The sequence below is a fragment of the Bicyclus anynana genome, chromosome 13 (genome assembly GCF_947172395.1).
Source record: "Bicyclus anynana chromosome 13, ilBicAnyn1.1, whole genome shotgun sequence".
NCBI classification, from domain to species: domain Eukaryota; kingdom Metazoa; phylum Arthropoda; class Insecta; order Lepidoptera; family Nymphalidae; genus Bicyclus; species Bicyclus anynana.
Genome location: NC_069095.1, coordinates 10,875,277 through 10,900,347, shown reverse-complemented (window position 1 = coordinate 10,900,347; position 25,071 = coordinate 10,875,277). Strand labels below are relative to the sequence as shown.

At 37.3% G+C, this 25,071-nt stretch overlaps 2 protein-coding genes across 3 annotated transcripts; one reads left to right on the top strand and one right to left on the bottom strand.

Moving 5' to 3' along the window:
• Positions 1-3,264: 3,264 nt before the first annotated feature.
• On the top strand, positions 3,265-9,761 carry LOC112050401 (ATP-dependent RNA helicase glh-1). The gene is made up of 3 exons (XM_024088664.2): positions 3,265-4,221; positions 6,273-6,565; positions 9,543-9,761. The coding sequence occupies exons 1-3, from the start codon at positions 3,459-3,461 to the stop codon at positions 9,684-9,686; spliced, it is 1,200 nt and encodes a 399-aa protein (XP_023944432.2). The 5' UTR covers positions 3,265-3,458; the 3' UTR covers positions 9,687-9,761.
• Positions 9,762-10,240: 479 nt separating this feature from the next.
• On the bottom strand, positions 10,241-24,514 carry LOC112050408 (probable E3 SUMO-protein ligase RNF212). Of its 2 annotated transcripts, none has more exons than XM_024088671.2 (8): positions 24,324-24,514; positions 24,178-24,242; positions 23,467-23,586; positions 20,645-20,771; positions 17,699-17,808; positions 14,970-15,050; positions 13,225-13,289; positions 10,241-11,012 (listed from the first exon to the last, which is right to left on the bottom strand). In XM_024088671.2, the coding sequence occupies exons 1-8, from the start codon at positions 24,427-24,429 to the stop codon at positions 10,886-10,888; spliced, it is 801 nt and encodes a 266-aa protein (XP_023944439.2). In that variant the 5' UTR covers positions 24,430-24,514; the 3' UTR covers positions 10,241-10,885. The 2 variants fall into 2 exon arrangements, with proteins under 2 accessions (XP_023944439.2, XP_023944440.2); XM_024088672.2 differs by having other exon boundaries at positions 10,895-11,012; positions 13,193-13,289.
• Between the last annotated feature and the right edge of the window lie 557 nt (positions 24,515-25,071).

Genomic DNA, 25,071 nt, shown 5'->3' with positions numbered 1-25,071 from the left:
AAATAAGAATCATAAACTGTGCCGAAGGGAGTCCGCTAGTCTAGTCTAAAAAAGTTATGAAATATTAAAGTCTCTAAAAATGTGATACTTATAGAAAAAGTGAGTGATTTGTAACCTTTTTTAGAAATCTATCAGCTAGCCTGTTCCATCAGAGATACCAACGCAATGTTGTTTATAGTATGAAGTGGTTCGAATTTAGCTATCATGTTGGTCCAAATAAAGTATGTAAAAATAAATTTTACTGAATATAATTTACAGTGGAAACATGTTACACAGGCTTTATCAGTACCTACCCGCGCACGGGCGAGGTGGCCTCATCGTCGACATCCAATATCCCGTTTATTTTGATACGTTCACGTCCAGTGGAATAATGAAAAAACAAGGGATAACTGGATTTATTCATGAAGTCAATAAAACCAATTTTCTGAAATATTTGATTACATACAGAATTACTTGTATGAGATCAAACAATCTAACTTATCGGCCGATAGACGTCCACTGCTGGACATAGGCCTCTTGCATGGACCTCTAAGCACAACGATCTCGAGCCGCCAGCATCCAGCGGCTCCCTGCAACCCGCTTGATATCCTCGGGGTCGACTTACACTGCGCTTTCTGATGCGGGGTCGCCATTCCAGCATTTGGTACCCCAACATCCATCGGGAGTCGGTTTCTAGTTAGTAACTCGAGTCCAAGTCCAATGAAGTCCTTGAAACAATCTAAATGAAAAAAAAATTATAAAGGAGAAAATTTAATTCCTCGCGTGTTAATCTTCAGAGTATCATGTCTTGTCCTGCTACCCGAAGAGCATTGTAAACCGTGAGTCAAGTGTAGTGCGGATATTGATATTGAATTATTCAAACTCCTCTCTTTTGAGTTAAAAACAACCCTCCGCGATCTTCTACAGAAAAATATGTACAGTGTACAAGAATCCCGTTGTAGAGAGAATTGAATTAAACGCCCAGAACAAACTACGAACTCTTAATACAATAATCAAAGCTTGGTAGAGTTGCGTCTGTGGAGGCACTCAAATTAAATTCAATTAGGTACTTCACAGCACCTCCGCCTGTAGGAATGAATAAGTTAGTATTGGTGAGGACTTGTTGCCGCGTCTCTCTGCCAGGCGCCATGTTGTAAAGTATTCACGCACCCCTTTATTATTTCAGTACGGATTTCGCTCGGCGTTTTTGCTATAAAATATTGAATGACCACTCGATGTTTATGCTACATAAAGCCTGTAAACCTCAAAAAGCCTGTAAATAAAAGATTGTAAAGCATTTTTTATTTATTTATTTACAGGTAGCAACAGCCTGGCCAACCAGTCCAAGATTAGTATTTTATTAGCCTATATGACTTCTGTCCTGGGTTTGAATCCTGGGCTTTAGAATGGGCTAAAAAATGAGCTATGAAATATGATACACATACTCAAAAATAGCAGATGGTTTACAATCTATACTAATATTATAAAGAGGTAAAGTTTGTAATCTTTGGATCTACTGAACCGATTTTGAAAATTCTTTTTTCACTATATGGCCACGTTATTTGTGAGTTTCTTAGACTATATTTTATCCCCGTACTCTCACGGGTACAGGAACTACGCGGGTGAGACCTCAGGAGGTCGGCTAATCTTATAAATAATATAGCATCAGCTTGGCTTTGAATGCCTCGTCGGTTTAGTGGTTAGCCCGTGCTTTGAATTCAGAGTTCCTAGGTTTGAATCCTGGACGGGCTTTGAAATATTGAGTGTTTCTTTCTTTATAGCAATTCTCGGTATAATATTTTCAGCCCTGAGTTGGGAAGTTGGTGGTTTTTGATTCCGACCATTATTAATAAATCTGTGATGATTACAGACATTATGGTTCGTGCGCTGTAACTTGGTGCGGTTGTCATTATCAACCAATATTCGGCTCACTGCTAAGCTCGAATCTCCTCTCAGAATGAGAGGGGTTAGGCCAATAGTCCACCACGCTGGCCCAATGCAGATTGGCAGACTTCACACACGCAGAGAATTAAGAAAATTCGCTGGTATGCAGGTTTCCTCACGATGTTTTTCCTTCACCGTTCACGTGATATTTAATTTCTTAAAATGCACACAACTGAAAAGTTGTAGGTGCATGCCCGGGACCGGATTCTAACCCACACCCTCTGAAATCGGAGGCAGAGGTCATATCCACTGGGCTATCACGGCTCAGCTAATAAAAATAATATATAGTGCGGTTGACAGTTGCCATATGACATTCATAAGTACGTATTATGAATGTCATATGGCAACTATTATCGTGACCATTAAAAAGTCTGGTAATGATGTTATAGCACCAAAGTCCGTAGTGTTATTTTATGTTATCATAGAAATATAGACATGTTTGTTTCTGTAATGATTTTCGAGATACAATAGGGAGAGTGAAATAACAAGAATATTTTGTATATATTATATTATCTCTCATGATCATTAACAACCCATACACTGCTCACTGGACTGGTTAGGTTAGCACCACCCTGGCTCTATGCAGATTGGCAGACTTCACACACGTATAGAGTTAAAAGGTATGAAGTATTCCTCACGATGTTTTTCTTTCACCGTTTGAGACACGTTTGAATATCAAATCTATTTACCGTTTTTCTGAAAAAAAAACCATATGCCTGATCAAACGTTCCAAGACAGTTGTTTCTGACCTTGTAGTACTTGCAATATAGTATCACTGTGCTCGTCAATGCATCACGTATTTAGTTCGAAATAGTGATTTCAGGTATAATAGTGATGTCAAAAACTTGTCCAATAACCTCTATTTGAGCCCTCGACATATTTTTGGTAGGTAGGTATAACTGAACAATGACGTGAAATCGTTTAAGTCTGAAACGAGGCCATAATATTATAGAGAACGTTAACAGCCGTCAAATTGTTTAATTAATTCTAAATTTAGCCAAAAATTCCTCAATTAGATCGAAAACAAATTACAAGAAATTAAAATTTCGCAACGAATTATCCGAGTACCGATTTCACGGTTTCAACTGATTTAGCGGACGGGGAGACTGTTATGCCACAAAAATGTCCATTTCAACGTTTTCCGGTGTTATATATCTGTAAACCAGAGCATTATTGCATACGCAACTTAATTGAATGGCTGTGAAAATGGCCACAATACCGCTCGTGTTGTCTATAAACAATTCTTCGAGAAAACGTATCACCTGTAATGCGTTGCGTAAACTTGCGCCCCACTGCCACCTCCAGTGAACTGGAAAGCAAGGTCTCCGGCTTGTTTATTGTGGTTGACAGTACCGTTCTCATTAGCACCAGTTGAGACAATAACACAGGAAGGAAACGACCAGCCAACTCTCCCGTGCCCCGTGAACTGCGCCACAAAGAACACCGTTCCACTGGATTTACGTAAACTATAAATAAAGTGTGCAATCCGAAAATGACAGCAGTTGCACGATATTGGTGATAATTACATCAGCAGCATGAAAAAAACACTTTTCATACTCATCGTTGCGTTTATTGGAACGCATGGGATAAAAGTTGAATTGAATAATGAGAAAACGCCATACGATTACGTGAAAGAAAGGCTAGATGCGATTCCCACTGATCGGAAATTTGGACTGCCGCTGTCTGATTCATATGAAGTAGAAGAAAGCGAGGATTATCCACAAGAAGAGGAAAAGATCAACGTAGCGGCGTCAACAGTTTTGAATACAGTGGCCGGTGCTAGTGGGATTGGTGTAGGCCAAGGAATAGGTTTAGGGGGAATCGGTTTAGGTGGATATGGCATCGGCCAAGGCTTGGGATTGGGACTTGGTGGTTTGGGTGCAGGAGCAAGACTCGGAATAGGCAGTGGTATTGGTGGTGTTGGTCTTAATAGCGGTGGTATTGGTACTGGAGGGGTTGGTCTCATTAATCCCGCGTTGGGTGGTATTGGACTCGGAGGAATCGGTTTTGGAAATGGGTTGTTATATCATCCAATTTTAGGCGCCCAAGTGGGTGCTGGCTATGTCGATAAAAAGGCTTATGATGTCGAAGAAAAGAAAGGAGCTGATGCTAATGTAGAAAAACTAGAGAAGAAAGCAGCAGAGGAAGCCAAACACGGACAGGAAGGGTTCCAGCAAGCTGCCGCGGCAGCGAAGGCTGAAAAGGGTGAATCGAGTTTCTACAAAGATGAAGAGGCTAAGAAGAAGGCAGCTGGTGATGAAAAGTTTTATGAAGGTGGACAAAAGATTGATAAACATGGTATGTACAATTCAATTACATTTATTAAAATCATTTTGTGTATGGTAGTCAATGATATATTATACTAGAGATGGGCCACTAGCGCATCAAAACTGAGGCGGTCAAATGTGGAAAACTGACTTAATTTCATTTAGTCGCAATAAACAACGAACGTTATTTAAACAAATAATACCTAAATATCGTCTACAACGTCATGTTCTGTGTTCTGCAAGTATAAAAACGAGTGTATAAGTACATAAATATGTAATGGAATTAAAGACAAAATTGTGCATGTGTGCGCACAGTGGAGTCGATAAATTCGGATCACTTTTTGTGGTGATTTTGTAGGTTCGTAACCTATCTAAAGCATAAAATTATCATTGATGGTAGTCATGATTCATTTATTATTTAAGTACAAGCGGACGCCTGCGGCTCCGTTCACAAGAAATTCTGTTTTTCGCCAATCCCGCGGGAACCATAGTTTACTAGTTGCCGCGTGACGCAGTGAGAAACAAGCAAACACTAACACAAAAACTTTTGTTTTAATATAATATTGGTGTGGTGATTGATTTATGCACCTATTATGCATATTAATTAATAATCTTTTTTTATTATCTAACTAGCGGACTTCCGCGCATTGTACTTTGAACAAATGACTCGGGATATGGATTTTTCCGGGATGAAAAGTTACCTATGTGTTAATCCAGGGTATTATATATCTTCGTTTTAAACCTAAGTGTTAATCCAGAGTATATCTATCTTCGTTTTAAATTTCAGCTAAATCTGTTTAGTAGTAGCGGCGTTAAAGAGTAACAAACATAGTACAAACTTTCGCGTTTTTTAATACTAGGATAAATAAAATTGTCGTGTTGCAGTTTTTGTTATTTAACTCTTTCGATACGGCTGGACGGATTTTTATGAAATTTTGTGTACAAATCGGGTAGAATTGAGAATTAGCAAACATTGCCGTGAATAATTTATAAGGTAGAAAAACATTTGCCGGGTTAGTTTGGATTCTGTAAATTCATTTGTTTATCTTATTATATAAGTGCGAAAAAAACGCTTGACGTACAAAGATGAAATTTGACAGGGATGTAGAGTATAGACAGTAGAGGTCTGCTAAGAACGGATTTTGCGAGTGGGTCGGATTAAGGAGGTCCAAGGACGGACGAAGTCGCAGGCTTCCGCTAGAACCTAAAAATTGTGCACGTATTTTAATTTCATTGAATTTAATGATAATTTAATACTATAGATCGGTTACATCCCTACAAAATCACCCCAAAAAGCACAATTTTGTATATAATTTCATTATTTATCTAAGCATATTGTATATATACTTTTTACACTTCCTGAACACACAACTCGACAGACTTGTAGACGATATTTAAGTATTATTTGTTTAAAAATAACCTTCGTTGTCGACCACAACTAACATTGAGATGGGGTACTCTTTTGAGTGCCTCATTTTTCATGACCTAGTAACACATCTAACAGTATTTAACATCATTCATTGAATTACCTAATAGGCAAAACATTCATACAATATACAATTATCTACAAAAATTTATAAATTTATTTATAACCTGCCACACCATATACGGAATGAGGGAAAAGATAATGCGTTAACAGAGATATTAAGGGACTTTCTAGTCGAAAAGTGCTACTACGCGGTAAATGACTACATGCATGATATAGAAAAATAAAAAAAACGATCTCCCTATCACTCGACAACTAAAGCTACGCTCAAACTGGGCTCCATAGCTTGCATTATGTAATAAAAGTGTGACTAGTATAATTTTTATATTATAATAATGTAAAATATGTATTGATTGAATTTTTTTTTCCTTTACAAGTTAGCCCTTGACTACAATCTCACCTGATGGTAAGTGATGATGCAATCTAAGATGGAAGCGGGCTAACTTGTTAGGAGGAGGATGAAAATCCACACCCCTTTCGGTTTCTACACGGCATCGTACTGGAACGCTAAATCGCTTGGCGGTACGTCTTTGCCGGAATGACATAAATGAAATGAAATCTAGATATATATTTTGTGAACTACTGTTTATTTTCAGGCGGCAACGAAGAACAGCTTAAAAAGGCCAAGAGCCACAAAAAAGGGCACGTCCACAAAGGGTTCAAATCATCCAGCAGTAAGAACGAGGAGGAGAAATCCGAACACTTCTACGACGAAGCGCACGACGAGGCTGACCACAAGGTCTCCGGGCACAACGCGGGGAGTTTCGGGGAGAATGCTCAACAAGGCTACAAAGGGGCGCATGAAGAGAAGGTCCTCGATGCGAACGCACAAGGGAAAGAAGGGCACCACTCAGCCCATGAAAATGTTGACGATTCCAAAGCTAATAAGGTAAGTCATATATTAATTTTTACGGTTTCATAACCCAAAAGGTTAGGTTATTAGGAGAGCCGTGATAGTGAGAGCCGTGATAGCCCAGTGGATATAACCTCTGCCTCCGATTCCGAAGGGTGTGGGTTCGAATCCGACCTCCAACTCCAACTTTTCAGTTGTGTGCATTTAAAAAATTAAATATCACGTGTCTCAAACGGTGAAGGAAAACATCGTGAGGAAACCTGCATACCAGAGAATTTTCTTAATTCTTTGTGTGTGTGAAGTCTGCCAATTCGCATTGGGTCAGCGTGGTGGATTATTGGCCTAACCCCTCTAAAAGGAAACTCGAGCTCAGCAGTGAGTCGAAAATGGGTTGATAACAACGAACCCAAAAGGACTTTTACCCTAACCCTTATACAATCACCGTGTCTTTCTGTCCGTATTTAATGTTGAAAGGGCATCACTCTGAACCTACTAAATGAATTCAAATGAAACTTAGTTTGATTTGAGAATATAATACAAAGAAGGCTATAGATGACTTTTTGTCACAAAAATTAAATCAGAAAATGGTGAAAGTTACATTTGTAAAAAATGGTTTGTGTACTACCAGAAACATAATACAAGTAATGTCATTCAAGATTTTTCAAAATTTTACTTTTAAAGGGTAAAAAAGGGGTTTTTTAATATTAATCTTCACCTTTTGAGTTATATTTTTGTGTGTTAATGAGTTATTTATAAAACATGCAAAAATGTTAATAGAAGGGGATGAAATAGGGGTTGAATGTATACAAGAATTTTCACGCGAACGATATCGCGGTCGTCTGCTAGTTATATTATAAAGTACAGAAAACGGAAGCTGAAATTTCTTTAAATATAACATGAAAGATAAATCTTAATAATTACTTCTTAATAATTGGAGTTTTGTCGAAAGCAATCACGCTAATTAAAGCGTCTCGAAAGTAAACACAAAGTAATTACAACATTAATTATAAACCTAATAACATATACGAGCGCTTTCAAACTGTCTGCTTCATCTCAGGTAGATAAAATATTAGTCTATAGTAAAAGAAATAGGTAAGATTTGATTGTTTTTTTTTAATAGAATATTTGCCATATCTTTTATAATATGACCAATATTCCCATTTCCCTCCATCTAGTCGGGAAAGACTGTGCTAGGAGTGGGTACGACAATAGACCAACGGGGCGAGGATCGAACCACCACCCTTCGGTGATGAGTCCGACCGCTCTTACCGTTGAGCTATTGAGGCTATGATGTGATGATATGATGATGTTTGTTTGTTAGTTGAGGCTATATTTTACCCCCTTATTCCTACAGGAACGGAAACTACGCAGGTGAAACCGCGGGTATGATATAACTAGCTGACACCGCGCGGTTTCACCCACGTGGTTCCCGTTCCCGTAGGACTACGGGGATAAAATATAGCCTCGATAAATGGGCTATCTAGCAATGAAAGAATTTTTCAAATCTGACCAGTAGTTCTTCAGAGTAGCACGTTCAACCAACCAAACAAACTATTCAGCTTTATAATATTAGTATAGATTAAAGCCTCAATAGCTCAACGGTTAGAATAGTTGGACACATCACCGAGGGGTGGTGGTTCGATCCCTGCCCCGTTGGACATGAATATTGGTTTATGAATATTGGTCATATTTAAAAGATATGGCATTTATTATTTTAAAAAATACTTAGGATTTGTGACATCCTGGTTTAACTGTTTAGAGAGTTTATTTAAAAGTATATATCCTCATCAGCACCTAAAGAAGTGAAATAGGGGTTGTAAGTTTCCGCTGATTTCCACGCGGACGAAGTCGCGGGCGGTTGAACTAGTTGAAAATAAGCAAACTATGCTATTTTACGTCGAAGGCCGACCGCACAATAAAATTCAATCGTTGCTTTTGTGGTTTTCATTTGTCTAAATAAACAATGTATCGAGTAGTATAAAGTCTCATTTTATGCATGCATTTTTTACATGAGCCGTGATAACCCAATGGATATGACCCCTGCTTCCGATTCTGGAGGGTGTGTCTTCGAATCTGGTCTAGAGCATGCACCTCCAACTTTTAGTTCTGTGCATTTTAAGAAATTAAATATCACGTGTCTCTAACGGTGAAGGGAAACATTGTGAGGAAACCTGCATACCAGAGAATTATCTTGCGTCTGCGTTGCGTTGCGTCTTAATTCTCTGCGTGTGTCAAGCCTGCTAATCCGCATTGGGCCAGCGTGGTGGACTATTGGCCTAACCCCTCTAATTCAGAGAGGAGACTCGAGCTCAGCAGTGAGCCGAATATGGGTTGATAACGATGTAATTAATTACCACCAATTTTATTTCCTCTGGCCACGCAAATTCATGAGTTTAGAGTAGTATTTCAGTAATCAAATTACTAAAAATGCTTCCGAATTTTATTTTTTTTGGCAAAAAGTAACTGAATATTTTCCAATGTTCAATTTACCTACATGCATAGCTACGTAAAACGAACGTTGAAAAATTTATTCAACGTGAACTTTTTAACAAATAGACAGAATTGTGCTTTTTGTTTTAAAATTGAATATCATAGGGTAACTAGCGGACGCCGATGACTTCGTCCGCCCTTAGACCTCCTTAATCCGGCCCTCGCAAAATCCGTTCTTAGCGGACCTTTTAAAAAAAATCTCTACTTATCTATAAAATACCTCACTGTCAAATTTGATCTTTGTACGTCATGCGATTTTTCAGATATCGTGATGAATGACCTTTTGCATTTATACTATACTAGCCGACGCCGCGCGGTTTAACCTACGTGGTTCCCGTTCCCGTATGAATACGGGGATAACATAGCCTTTAGCCTTTCTCGATAAATGGGCTATCTAACATTAAAAGAATTTTTCAAATCGGACCAGTAGTTCCTGAGATTCGTTCAAATAAACAAACTCTTCAGCTTTATAATATTAGTATAGATTAAGATTAAAACTAGCAATGAACTTTTCAACCTGCAGGGCGAATTCCTGCACAAAGGCTACAAGGAAGGAACAGAACTATTGGAGAAGTTCAACAACCTGGGAGCTCAAGCAGTGCACGGTCACCAAGAAGCTAGTGGCGGCTACCAACAGAACAAAGGGATCCTGCCAATACATTATTAGCCTCTCAACATCGAAAGAATTGTACCTCGTATCAATCAATGATCAATAAAATCGTTATCTCTTTGTACTGTAAAATTGTTTTTTTATTATTATTATTTTCATGTTTCGTTGATGAAACATTAAAAATCTCTTGAAACTATAAAAAAATTAAGGTCCCCGCACACGAATTATAATGTTAATAAAATAGGGTAAAGTCGCCTAAAATCGCACCAAGACTTATATACGTGTTTAATTATTATTTGAGAAAAATAAAACAAGATTAATCAAACATACTAAATTATTTATTAAAAATATGCTGTTTAAATTTAACAACCGTGCATAGAGATTATCTTTATATTACTATATATTATCTTATTAAGTTACAAGATGCTATAATTAATGTTAAGATATTTATCTATTTCAGTGTTTTTTGTTTTATTAATTGTTTTGTGACACGCAGGATCAAATCTCTTAGCATAAACAGAAAAACATACATTTTATATCTAAATGACGTTCACGAATATATATATATATATAGTCTTGCGAAGCAGTTTTATTAAAATTTTTTAACAATACGAGAGGACAGACTCTTAATAGCTAACAATAAAATGAAAAAATAAAAATATTACAGTGGACTCCATTAATCCGGACCTGTCTAATCCGGCATTCCCTATTATCTGATATGACTATTATTTTTTTAATATTTTAATTATTATTATAATAGACAGTCTAATGTAAAGTTAATATTTTTTGTAAGTTCTATAGCATTAATGACGTTAATTTTATAATAAAACGCAGGTTTTTTACTTTTGACATACATAATGAAGTACGATTTGAACTTCAGTAGATATAAGTTTATTTTGAAGTATAACACATATTATAATCTTATCGTTGGATCTGTAATTTGTTGGTTAGTAAATATCCGGATTACAAGGCAGTTAGGCAGTTGTACTCTTTAATCCGACAAATTAGATAGTTTGACACTGCCCTGCGAAACGTGGTCGGATTACCGGAGTTCCACTGTAATTCTACAAACCATTCAAATTGAGAGAATTTAACATATATTTTACGAAAAACATCACACTGCCTTCATACAAAGCCATATTACAAAGACATGCAAAACACTTATTATGTACTAACACGTATTGATAAGATATTATTTAAAAAAAATTGTTGCCTATAATTAAAAAAAAAATAACTAGAACTAAAAAATTCAACCTTCATGTGTTGTTTTGTTTAAAAGAACATTTCTTGCTAAAACCATTGCAATACACGATAGACGGTGATCTCTTCGACGAGCCATTTGTTGCGTAGCCCGACTCAGTGCTCGACTGACTTGAGAAAAATCTAGAAATAATTGAAACGCTTATATCAACACAGAGAAAATGTAATGTAAGTATTTGCTCGTGGATTCTTAACTATAGAAAACTATTTAATTTTCCAAAGCAGAGTGTGTTTATTAATTTTTAAAGTAGAATGTATTTCATATTCTACATCAGGGTAGGCGAACCAATGGCACGCGTGCCATTGATGGCACGCGACACAATATTTTGGGCACGTCGCCGATCATAAAACATGTGTAAAGTAGCTATTTGACATAAATTATTTGTCATCTAACCTGCAGCAACAGAAGTCACACTAATTTTACAATAATTTAATTTATGCGTGTAATAAAAACATTCCAAAATGTACCTCTTTTGTTTACTTTATTTCATAAAGAGTTTTGATAGTATTTATTATTGTTATTCTCCAAATAATCAGAAAGTCAAAATTATTTGATGGCACGCCAATGACCCCATTAAACATTTTTTAGAAAAAATGGCACGTTGATGCATAAAGGTTCGCCTACCCTGTTCTACATGCACTCGCATAGATACCGTCCTCGTGGGAACACAAGAATGATTATAGCATATATTCATCATGAATAATGAAGCATTCTAATGGTGAATCAGTTTTTCAAATCGATCCAGTAGTTTCAGAGAGAGTATTCAATGCAAACAAAAAAACATTCCTTATATGTATATTTAATACAAATCTTATACTACGACAGCATTATTTCGCGAAAGTTCATTATTTAAGATGACAAATCGATCTATTTCGCTATTCTCGACCCAGATCCGACAAAAACCCTTTAATATACTAGTCTTTCTTGACGAGTACTGTTTACCAACAATTAGAAATGAAGGTAGAAAACGCATGTCATTTCATAACTAATTTATTTTAAATTGTGTATGGTTTGTTTATAAAATGTTATACAAAATATATTAACCATGTCTGATTGTCCTAAGCTTATTAATCTATTTTATTTGAATTAATTTAAGAACAATCTAATTATAAATATTATTAGGTGTGAAATGACTAGTAATTTATACCCTCATTTTTAATTTGTTTGTTGGTAAATAGTAAACAAAAAGAGTGTAGTATAGATACGTTTTACTCAAAATTGAGATCATTATCAAGAAATATTAACTCTACAGTCTTCAATTATGAAATACTATTGGACAATGTAAAAAATCATTTCATATAATTTTAGTCCAATGCATTTCACATGTTAAAATTTGAAAACCCTTGTGTTACATATTATTTACGTTACATTTTTTTATATTTTTAAATTAGATAGACACATTCAATAGAATAATAAAACACGGTCAGCAAAATTGAACACGAAAATGGACAAGCATATTGCCGGAATAGAACTGTAAAATATTCAACACTAGACAATATTCGAATGTAATTCATGCAGCGGTAAAACTTTATGTTTCTAAAATTCACGGAATATATTCCAGAATCACAGGACTTGCAATAAAACACGAAATGTAGGAATTACAGCTCCTGTAACGTACATAAACTTTATGGCCTAAGATTCAGAGTAAAGTTTCAAGTTAAGTAATGCTCGCTCTACACGACTTCAGTTCAATTCCGGATCAGTCACGGAATACTTTATGAGTTAGCAGTACGAGTATATATTTTTTTAAATTTAATATATGTTTTTCTCAGATTTGAATTATCTAATTCAAAACTGAGGTTAACGCATTTACGAAAATAACTAGGTAGTAAATGCGTTCTCTAAACAATACTTATATATACAAATATTGTGTATTTATAGATATAAATATTCTCAGGTTTGAATTAGATAATCCCAGAAAAACATTTAAATATGGAAAAATATTAGCTACATCTTTTTAAACATGGTTAAGAAGCATAGAATTGAGAACGACAATTGTACAGCAGATACACTGATTCTAAGCCTTCCAGTCAGGTCTGTTAGAAGTTGGTCGTGGTTCTATTGGGGATTGATCACTAGAGCTCCAGATGCACAAGTAGAATTTGAAAAAAAGAATTATATTTGATTGATGAATAATAATAATTAAGACATGTTATCCAGTTTACAGAGTTTTAGTTTTAATGCGGATAAAACTATCCGTGGTCTAGTCCGGTTTAAGGACCGGAGTCGTGTAGTAACCCATAACAGACTGAAAAAGTACTTCGCACAGCCATCGCAAACGTAATTTCGGCGCTTGCAATACCATTTTATAGGTTCTTTAAAAATTGGCCGTACCCGGCCGACGGCGGCGTTGGCGGCGTGAACACTGTCGACGAGATCTTGTTCGAGTTGTTAGACTTCTGCAAATTGAAGGAATACAAGAGTTTAAAATACACACACACACAATAATCATCATCATCATTATATCATATCAGCCGATGGACGTCCACTGCAGGACATAGGCCTTTTGTAGGGACTTCCAAACATCACGATACTGAGCCACCTGCATCCAGCGAATCCCTGCGACTCGCTTGATGTCGTCCGTCCACCTGGTGGGGGGTCGGCCAACAGTGCGCTTACTAGTGTGGGGTCACCATTCCAGCACTTTGGGACCCCAACGTCCATCGACTCTTCGTACTATGTGCCCCGCCCATTGCCACTTCAGCTTCGCATCTCAATGAGCTATGTCGGTGACTTTGGTTCTTCTGCGGATCTCCTCATTTCTGATTCGATCACGCAGAGGTACTTCTAACATAGCTCGTTCCTTCGCCCGCTGTGTGACTCTGAGCCTTCTTATGAGGCCCATAGTTAGCGACCAAGTCTCGGAACCATAGGTCATCACTGGCAACACGCACTGTTCGAAGACTTTTGTCTTCAACTTTCTTTAAAACACACACACGCAATATTATTGGCAATAAACGTTGCACGGTAAGTCATACCCTGACAACTTTACGTAGTATTTACTTCGAGTGTACGACTTAAGGCAACTTTACCCTACTGAATTAACAATACATTGGGTGTGTGCGAGGTACCTAAGGAAATACAAAAAGAATACGTGAACGAAGAAAATCGAATTTTAAAATTCTTTCTGAACTCCAAAATATATAATAAAGTTATTTTGTAGACAATGTGAAGTTTTGAAATCGGTATGGTAGTTTTTGACTTTATTCATTACATACAAAATCTTTCTTCTTTATAATATTAATGTACATACCTACTAGTGATATATCAGCGTGATCGAATCAGAAATGAGGAGATCCGCACAAGAACAAAAGTCACCGATATAATTCAACGTTTCGCGAAGCTGAAGTGGTAATGGGCGGGGCACATAGTTCGAAGAGCCGATGGACGTTGGGGTCCCAAGGTGCTGGAATGACGACCCCGCACTAGTAGGCGCAGTGTTGGTCGACCCCCACCAGGTGGACTGACGACATCACGAGTCGCAGGGATTTGCTGGATGCAGGCGATTCAGGATCGCGATTTTTGGAAGTCCCTACAAAAGGCGTACGTCCATAGGCGTCCATCGGTATGATATGATGATAATCTCCTCATAAATGTGAAAGTTAGTGTGTCTGTCTATTTGTAACTTTATTACGGCTAAACCACTAAACTTTTTTTTTATTCTCTACAAGTTACCTGACTACAATCTCACGATGCAATCTAAGATGGAAGCGGGCTAACTTAGGAGTAGGATGATATCCACACCCCTTTCGGTTTCTACACGACATCATACCGGAACGCTAAATCGCTTGGCTTTGTCGGTAGGGTGGTAACTAGCCACGGCCGAAGTCTCCCACCAGCCAGACCTGGACCAATCAAGAAAACCCTCAATCGGCCCAGCCAGGGATCGAACCCAGGACCTCCGTCTTGTAAAACCACCGCGCATACCACTGCGCCACGAAGGCTGTCCTGTGGATTTGTAAAAAAATATATACGGTCGAATTGAGAAACTTCCTCCTTTTTTTTGAAGTCGGTTAAAAACAAGCAAACGAGTCGCGGGCGATCGCTAGTACCTATATGAAAGATAAATATTATCATACCTGACTATGGGCGTTCGTGTTGACAGAGCCGCGGGTCATGCTTATGCGAGTTGGGGTCACGAGAGCCGACTGATACGGTTGCTGGGTAAACAATTCTCATAATTATTCTGATTTTTTTATTGAAACAATACAATAAGAAACATATGCTAGCCACTCACCATCCCGAAGCCCGAAGTTCTATCAGCACGATGTCATATGCACTATCAGTTTTATCGGATGTCATGCCGTTAGCGCTGCAGGCATGTGAGTTTATTCGATGATGAGTGTCTAGCATTAAGCAAATTTATCCTAATAACGATACCTGTAGGTATTGTAGTATAGTATAGTATTAGTGGCAAGAACATTGGCTATTCTACGTTAACTTTTCAACGTTGTATAGCCAGGTTTATCCTTTGCACAAAAAATGAGCCTGACCAGCTAGCCAGGAAATAATTCAAAGACTCTGTCTACAAAAATCCCATGGCACAAAGTCATACGTCATCATTGAGAACCCATATTCGACTGTTGAGCACGAGTCTCCTTTCAGTATGAGAGGGGTTAGGCCACCACGCTAGCCCAATGCGGATTGGCAGACAACACATACGAAGAGAATTTAGAAAATTCTCAGGTATATAGATTTCCTCACGATGTTTGCCTTTCACCGTTTGAGACACGTGATATTTAATTTCTTAAAATGCACATAACTCAAAAGTTTGCACCTTATGCCCCGTACCAGACACGAACTTACGCCCTCCGAAACGAAGGCAGAGGTCATATCCACTGTTCTATCACGACTCTTACAACAAAGTACTTACTTACTAAGTCGTTCATACATACTATTATTAGTGAAGTAATTTATTTTAAGTACCTACGTACGTACTACTAGTGGGTAGGTACTTGAGCTAGAAGGGACATCAACCGGGTAACAAAGACCCACTGGATGCATTGTTTAGAAGTACTTACGAGTAGAAGTGGCCTGTTTTCAGCAATCAAATCTAATGAAAAAATAATGTTCCACCTTCGCCTTTTTACCATCGCACCGCAAGACATCGGGTGGGTTTTCATCCCTATGTTGTAGATGTCCCTAGGACCCGTACAAAACGCTTTGCGTCTACTTTTCTCATACGCACGACTAGGGTTTGGAATACCCTTCCCAAGTCTGTGTTACCTGAATATTATAACTTGGGTATCTTCAAAACAAGAGTGAATAGGCACCTTCTAGGCAAGCGTGTCCCATCTTAGACTGTATCTACACTTACCATCAGGTTAGATCATGGTCAAAAGCGAGCTTAACTGCATTAAAAAAAAATGTAGGAACTGCTAGATTAAGGGTCGGATACAGGAGGCAGTGATTCTTGAAACGGTGCGTATTGCCTGAACACTCAAACGTCCCGCAGCGGAGAGGTTAATTTTTTTTATAAATTTTTAATAGTGTTTTATAATAACATTGTTCAAAATTAAAAAAAGGACATATAAATGAGAGAGATATTATGAGAAAGTAAAAGCAAGCATTACTTTCCTGGCAGCTTATGACCAATGTTTAAATATTTTTTGGCTTTGTGTAATTATTTTTTTGCAATTAAACTTGATAGATGATGAAGTTTCGAAGTAAAACGTTCAGTTTTTATCAGAGTTCGCTCTACGAGTAGGTACCGCATGGATACGTCAGATTTACATATTTACAAAATAAATTAATTTAATTGTTTATAATTGCGATATCGGATCTATAATATTGGGAATTCCCTTAACTATGGTTTATCGCTTTTAAATTAGAGGTTACAAGATGATAAGGGGGCTATACCCGTTTCGTAATCGTCATGTATAGGTACGTATTGTTTATATAGCTAATAACGTAATTGTATAAAAAAATATCAATTATTATCTAAGTTCAAAGATGTTTTGTAAGACTGTTACTAATTTAAAACCCCGCCAACTTTAAATAACCTCTCCCTCCTAAAGAGAGAGGAAGGATTTGCCCAAAGCACAGAAAACATCCCAAAGGTTTTCCATATGCACTAGTATGATGGGACGGGTAGCGGCGACAGTGATTGTACCATCATTTAGTGGTAGAGCAAAACCTCGAGAAGGTCCCAGGACTTGTGACATTGGGTGTAGGTTTAAGGGATCCCTTTAGTATGCATTAAAACTCACCTTCCCTGCCAGACACTAAACAATTTATGATCAATAAATAATTACAACTTAAAACAATATCAATAATTACAATACAAAACAATAAGTTTTAATAATTTCAACAAAACATTGTTGCACAAAGTTACTATAGCAGCGTGACGGTGTCCACGCTGCCTAACAAACAAACTGAGCTGAAATCATCAAATACCCTCTTATTTATACCATCACTGCTGCAACAACTTCGTACAAATACCTACCCTCCACAATAATATAAATACCACCCGAATCATCAAAACTTATGCACTTCATCTATGCCTTGTTAAGAACTAGCTATTAGCTGGTTCATACTAGACAAAGGAGCTGAAGTAAGCTCAGTATTGTACTACATGCAGTTTATAAACTGGCATCTTAAACTAAGTGACGTTTATGGAAATATTACTAGTACTAATTTTAAAATGTTATACAGGTTGTTCCGTAATTAATTGATAAAGAAAAATAGAGAATTAGGTGGTGTATCTACCATTTGCGTTTCCCATGAATTACGGGACAACCTGTATGTATATGCTTGACATTAACATTAACTTAATTTTGCTTAGATTCACAACATATATGTAACTTACGCTGTATGGGGTACTCTTCGCTGGCCGCTTGTAGGTGGGCGTGCTCTGAAGGTACCCAGGAGAGATGTTGCTACCCGGAGAGATAGGCACGTTGAATGGTGATGTTTGCCCTCAAACAAATGTAATATTTATTTATACCATAATAGGAAAAATGGAATCAACTAACATTGAATAAAATGAAAAAAATTGAGACAACAAAAAAAAACACGAAAAAAAAAATTATAATTCTTATATACACGGGGTCTGTCTGCCTGACCATTTAGGTCATAAACCCCGTCATATCCAAAAAAATCATCGTTAACAACAATTTTTGAACAACTTTTTGGGTCGCTTACGACCAGCGGCTCAAAATTAAAAATTTAAAAGCCCTATAATTAATACGCTCTGAAAATTGTATTTTCATTTTCTGCTGCCTACGCTTTGCTTAGGAATCCCCAAAAGACAGATTTCATAAAAACAACGTACTCTGAAAATGCAGGGCCGGATTCTGTAGTTTGGATAATCTGTGGAGAGATATTCGTAAGTTCTTTGTTGTCCTTAAGGGTTCTTAATTACTGAAAGGGTTCTTAATCTTAATTTAAAAATAATGACTTAATCAAAAGGGTTGGTTACTCCCACATATCAAGTGTGTCAACTTCATTTGCATAAATTATTTTTATTGTAAGGCACATGCATATACTCGTACCTTTAAATTGTTCTTTAAATTACAGGTGAGATACAACAATTAAAAAAATGAGCAACAATTGACTTTTAAGTAGTATGCCTAGTTGGTCCAGTCCATGTTACTCTGTATAATGAGATTGACCCCTGAGTTGAGCTATGAAATATTGAAATTGAACGACCAAGAAATGTTTAGTAACTGCTCTTTGTTGGGAAGTTGGTGATCGATCATTACATAGTCAAATGTTATCACACTATGCTCGCCCCAACCCGCTTAGCAGCTGTTTACAACCTATAAGATCCTCCCTTCTTCCATAGGGGATAATGCTAGAGTCTGTAAATGTATGTAATTTTTTTTTTTTTAAATTCCAAGCAATCATAATGGCCTGTACATCCGCACGCTGATTCCGTATCGTTACGTTGCGAGGTTCACCTGAAAACCAGCGCCACAGCGTGCTGAGGTGAATACCTTTTTTGTCCACGACAAGATTTTTGTATGTTTTGTCTGTTTATTTTATTTTATTACTGTGTGTGGACAAATTCCATCCAAAAAATCCAAGAAATCATTCCAAAAAAGATATTCTATTCTATTCTATCGTAAACGTCACTACCAATTTTTAAGATTGAGCCCATCACTTTAACTAAGGATATCTTTGACGGCCTCCGTGGCGCAGTGGTGCGCGCTTACAAGACGGAGGTCCTGAATTCGATCCCCGGCTGTACCGATTGAGGTGAGGAGGCTTTGGCCGTGGCTAGTTACCCCCCTAGCGACAAAGACGTACCGCCAAGCGATTTAGCGTTCCGGTACGATGTCATGTAGAAACCTAAAAGGGGTGTGGATTTTTCATCCTCCTCCTAACAAGTTAGCCCGATTCCATCTTAGATTGCATCATCACTTACCATCAGGTGAGATTGTAGTCAAAGGGTAACTTGTAAAGAATATAAAAAAATAAAATCTTAACCACTGGATCCTGCAGCCGGAGATTATCCACTCCTAAATCCGGCCCTGCGTTTGTACCGGGTCCGGCATGCAAAATGTCAGCCATTTAATATGCCCGGCCCGTCTAATTAAAAACGAGTGCTTTTGACCGGCCGCTTTTTAGAGGATTTTCGTATGAATAAAGATGAGGGACAAATTAATGGCAACCTGGAGTTTGCTCGCAAAACTAATTATAAATTTATTTTACGAGTAGGTACATAAAGGATAACTACAAAAAAGCGTTGATTAAAATCTACGTTCCTTTCTGTTACAATTGAAAATGACAGAATTTGCACTCAAAAGCTTCTTCGACAAAACAAACAGAACATACATTATAAAAATAGTATTATAGTACAATGGTTTATTTAATTAAAAGTTAATGTTTAACAAAAACAGATTTTTGAAATCTAAATTACAGCAGTTGCAGCATTGAAAAAACTGATTCATAATAGTAATATATAATATTGGAAAATCAGAAAAAAAATATTATAACTTGGTCACCCTAGGGGATTTTTGGAAAACTATTCAAATTAGTTTTAGATTATTTGGATGTATATCTACCATTTGCGTTTTATCCATTAATTACAGGACACCCTGTATATTATGTTCTAAGGAAGGCGGAAATTTTCTAGTATAGGTAGGAATACCTATACTAATAAAAAATTATAATTTGTAAGCAGACGAAATAGCTTGTGACTACTAGTTGATACATAAAGGTGTAATTGTAACTTCATCCACATTGCGGTTTATACGGAGTATAAAAATAGAACAACGAGGTACTATAGCTTGGCATATTCGTTCGAAACACTCGCGATGGTCTGCGCGGGCCGGGAGTTGCGTAGCGATGTCCCGCGCGCGACTTCACACCCGCGCAGTCCTTCCCCCCGTCGCCCGCATATCATGGGAGTGTCATCAACGAACAAGCCAAGCTATAGGAATAGTTTATCTATTTCTAGGACACAACTTTACTTTAGACACTGAGAACTGAAACGCGTTTTTTTTTCAATTGTCAATAATTTTCGTCTAGCCTGATTTTAACTTTTTTTTCTTTGTGAAACAGCTTTTTAATTTTTGGAGTTTATTGGATTTTACTCCGTAGGATTCGATTTAGATATAGACCCCGGTATAAAAAAACTATGGGCAGTAAAATTCGATGAACGAATGACAGCGTTACGTTTTTTTGTGCGCAACCTATTCTGAGCACCTTTCACTGAGCGCAGCCGCCAACATCGGCACGCTGGATGCTGGCAACATACACCTATGACACACACTTTTTTACTTGTTTTTCGATTTGCACATGCACTTACTTTGCGCCAAGAGTTGGGCTTTCAAACTTTTATTGATCTTCTGATACTCCTTCAGCTGCTTGTGTTGGGTCTGGCACAGCTCCGTCATACGTTTGAGTTCCGTTCTCGCAGCATAGAATTTTTTAATCTGTAAAATAATTCATCATTATCATCATTAACATATTTGGCTCACTGTTGAGCACTATTCCTCTCTCAGAATGAGAAACTGTCGACCACCACGCAGGATAAATGCGTATTGGCAGATTTTATACACGTAGAGAATCAAGAAAGTTCTCATGTATGCAGGATTCCTCAAAATGTTTTTGAGACACGTGATTAATTTCTTGAGACTGGATTTGAACCTACGGCCTCCGAAGCGAAGGTAGGTCATATCCGCAGAGTTATCGCACCCCCATATAATCGAACCCAGCGTTACTAATTCCTCGATTACAGGTGGTGATGGTATAAATAAGAGGGTATTTTATGAATTGAGCTCAGTTGTTTGTTAGGCAGCGTGAACACCGACATGCTGCTAGTCGCGTTAGTGATTTTATGTAATAATGCTTTGTTGTATTGTTTAGTGTGGGCATGGAGAACATGTTAACATTCTAAAGAGATCCCTTAAACCTACACCAAACTTACAAGTCCTGGGACCTGCTCGAGGTGTCTCCTCTACCACAAAATAATGATACAATGATGTCACACCAGGATTCTCGTGATGCTAAGCTACATACGCTAAATACTGCTCCATCGAGGCAGTCTGAAATTGTACAATGGTGACACATAATATAACTAATAGGATCGTGGAGATTTAAATTTCGACGTAGGTCCTACATAAACTGAAACTTCGTTAGCATTGGAAAATAATTAAATTTTAATTCAATTAGCCCGCTCCAACAGCCATCATTAACGGAACACGATAATTCAATTCACTGTGACATAACGAATTAATTAATCCTTCTCACAAATTGTACTCAAACAATTTCTTTTATCGCGAGTGTGCGTTCCCATTATAATCGGAGCTGTAAAATTTACCGTTGGACGTCTGTCGTATCTGGCTGGTCTCACTATATCGACTTTTATTATCGACCCCGTTAATATCGGTCCAACCCAATGGTAACACCTTACCATTGGATCGGACCGATATTATCGGTTCTGTGTTATCACTGCGTCACTGTTCCTTATCTGATTGTGTAAGTGCCGTAGGCTCCTTAATGAGACCTCAGTGGCGTCACCGGGGATTTTGGACGAGCGCATAAGCATCGCCTAATGGGGACCGACGGCAGAAGCAGAAGATATGGGCGGAACGACCCTTTAAGAGCGTCTCCTCTGAGACTCGAAACTCGGCTTCGAGAGCCACTCTGGAAGGGTGTTTTGGCCTGAGTGTATCAATCCGGGTGGCTTAGAAATAGTGGGGTAAAAAATCCATCCCATCAGCTGTCTTGGTTTTTACTGTGTCGGTTTACTGTGACGATATTTTACTGTGTCAGTTTACCGTTTCTGTATAACGTGAGGATCTTTTACCGTTTTACGACAGTCGTGCTGTCGTGTCATCACAGTAAACTAGTCAATAATTAAAAAAAAATAAAAAACCCGACTGCCTAACCTGCAGTCATAGGTCATAGTCATCCGCCTCGCGTATTTTGTATAGCGATTAATGAATAACGTTTTTCTAATTGTAGATTTTTTTATATGGCCATGATTTTGAAATCCTCTTGATGAGCCCTTGAATTTGATACCCATATTGCAATATTCGAAAAAAATAAACAATTTTTTCACCTCAAGTTTAGGTATAGCGACTTGGGTTATTAAGACGAATCTAACGATATCTTAATTACGTAAATTCGTTCAGCGGTTTGCAAGATATGAGGCAATAAAGAATATTATACAAGATATGCGCGAAAAACATAACTCTTCTTGCATTCGGGTAAAAAAGTATTGTGGACGACAGTTAGTCGTGCCGTCCTATATGTGCTGCACGATAAACTGTCGCTCCGACATAATGGAAACGCAGCCTAAGCTTAATAAAGGGTAGAAACTTTGAGCCCAAAAGGGTTGAGTGTTAATTAGCTCGACTTAATTAAGTTCTGGGGAGAGCACCTGCAATAAGTTCCCTTGAAAATTTTATTTGTCTATCTACCAAGTAAGGGTAGGTGAAGTAATTATAACAAGGATTGGTATGGTTGGTATGGTTTTTGGCTGGTGGGAGGCTTCGGCCGTGGCTAGCTACCACCCTACCGGCAAAGATATACCCCCAAACGATTTAGCGTGGTACGATGTCGTGTAGAAACCGAAAGGGGTGTGGATTTTCATCCTACCCCTACCAAGTTAGCCCGTTTCCATCTTAGAATCATGCATCGTCAGTTACCATCAGGTGAGATGGTAGTCAAGGCCTAACTTGTAAAAAATAAAAAAAAGAATGTATGTCTTTAAATTCTCACAAAGCCTTTTGTCGCGAGCACATATTTTTTTCCATTAATTTCCACTAAGCCCCCATTCGCACGAGTTTTTTTAACGGGCGTAAAAAAAGCGTTTAAATACAACAAATGCATTCCCAAGTATATGTCACACGACAGCGTTTTTTAAACACGATGCTTTTTTTCGTACAGTATTGCATTTTCAATTTTAGGCGTTACAAATAGATCTTCATTATATAATTAAACGCTATTTCAACGTCCGTTGAAAAAACTCTCGTGCGAATGAAAGCTAACTTCTGTTAAATAATTTACGAAGTCGAACTGTTATCTAAGATAGTTTGTTGTTGATAAATACTGAATTTATGTCGATTTCAGAACCGTTGAAGTATTACTGTAACATTTCTTAATTTTAATTAATTTACTTACCGACAACAACAAATACGATATTAACCGACGTCTATGTTTTTTTTGGAATTCGAAAACTTCGCAGCACTTTTTCAGTAAGTCGGTCGGGTCTGTAAAATAATCTTGCACTTCTTGAGTCATCTGTAAGAAAATACGTAACATTATACAATATTGTATAATACTAGTGATGGATGCGACTTCGTCCGTAAGAAAATCAGTAATTATAGCTTGGCAACTTCGTTCGTAGCACTCCCGACGGTCCGCGTGAGGCGGAGGGCGTGTAGCGATGAATGAAAACCCGCGACTGATGCATTAAAATAACCACCATTAAAATAAGCTTATAATTAATATACGAGTTAAGTTATATTAATACACAAAAACATTCAAAGCCAGACTTCCAAAAATAGACAATTTTATGTGACAAAACGAGCGCCGCGTGCCGTGATCGTATTATGGTAGGCGTCCACAGATCAGTATCGTACGTACGCATCGCAGCAAATGGATTTTTAATTTTACGGTAAATAAAGTTCGATGCGATCCGTACGATCTGGATTAGTGGACGCACTTATGTGACTTTCTATACGGAGAATCCGTTTGAAGCTATGCGTCCGATACGTACAATGTAGATCAGTGGACACCTTCCATTAGACGGCGGCGCTCGTAACTTAACCGTTAAAAAGTTAAAATCAGTGAACTGAAACGTCAAATTGACCAATAGTAATTCGTACTTACGTCAGGGACCAGTTTCATAATAGAGCATGGCTTTTTGCAAACCAAGCAAATGCCTTCTTTCGCAGCTAAAATGCAATTTTAGGGATAAATAATATATAACAATTAAAAATTCATAATCAGACCGATCCACCACAAATTAAACACACCATTGTTCAAACAATTGTTACAAAACATATGACCACATGTTGTTAATTGGAGTGTTATTTCTGATTTCAATTGAGCGAAACAAGTATTGCAATGAACCCAATCCATTTTCAACTAAAAACAAATATGACTAATTGCTTAAAACTTTTATTATTTACATATTAAACATCGATTTCAATTTAACGGCACCATCTTGTCACAGACCATAGAGCTTGTTTATTTTTCATATTTGTTTTTTTTTTTTGTAAATTAAGCAAAGATCGATATCCATACAGGCTAATCAGTTGACTATGTTTTGTTTTTAGGTTTTTAAATTTGTTACTAAAACAAAAAATTAAATTTTTGAAAACAAAAAGTTAATCATAATAATGGAAATAACCATCTGTTTTTATGTGACGTGTAAGTAATAACGATAATGTCAATGTAAAGTCCTTGACATGTTAATCGTATTACAATTTATGGAACCGACTACCTTCTTACTTACTATAGCTAATAGGATAAAATAAATAGGATAATTATGTTTACCTTACTTATCATTTTATATTTTAGGATTATCATTAACATACTACAAACCTAAAGAAAAATAAACTGCATACCTAGTTACAAAAATTTAAAAGTTTAGAATTAGAAGTTTAATAGATTTGTATATATTACGTTAACACGTGATGTAATTTAATTTTAAAATAATATATCGTATTGGGTAGATAGCGAGTAGTCTTTATCCATAGTTTTGTTTTGGGCATAGTTTCG

Excerpts from the sequence above, each read along its gene's own strand:
- LOC112050401 (XM_024088664.2), top strand. The coding sequence starts at position 3,459 with ATGAAAAAAACACTTTTCATACTCATCGTTGCGTTTATTGGAACGCAT. Across the intron at positions 4,222-6,272 it reads ACAAAAGATTGATAAACATG|GCGGCAACGAAGAACAGCTT; the intron begins GTATGTACAATT and ends GTTTATTTTCAG. Across the intron at positions 6,566-9,542 it reads ACGATTCCAAAGCTAATAAG|GGCGAATTCCTGCACAAAGG; the intron begins GTAAGTCATATA and ends TTCAACCTGCAG.
- LOC112050408 (XM_024088671.2), bottom strand. The coding sequence starts at position 24,429 with ATGGATTGGGTTCATTGCAATACTTGTTTCGCTCAATTGAAATCAGAA. Across the intron at positions 24,243-24,323 it reads TAACAATTGTTTGAACAATG|CTGCGAAAGAAGGCATTTGC; the intron begins GTGTGTTTAATT and ends ATTGCATTTTAG. Across the intron at positions 23,587-24,177 it reads TTATGAAACTGGTCCCTGAC|ATGACTCAAGAAGTGCAAGA; the intron begins GTAAGTACGAAT and ends ATTTTCTTACAG.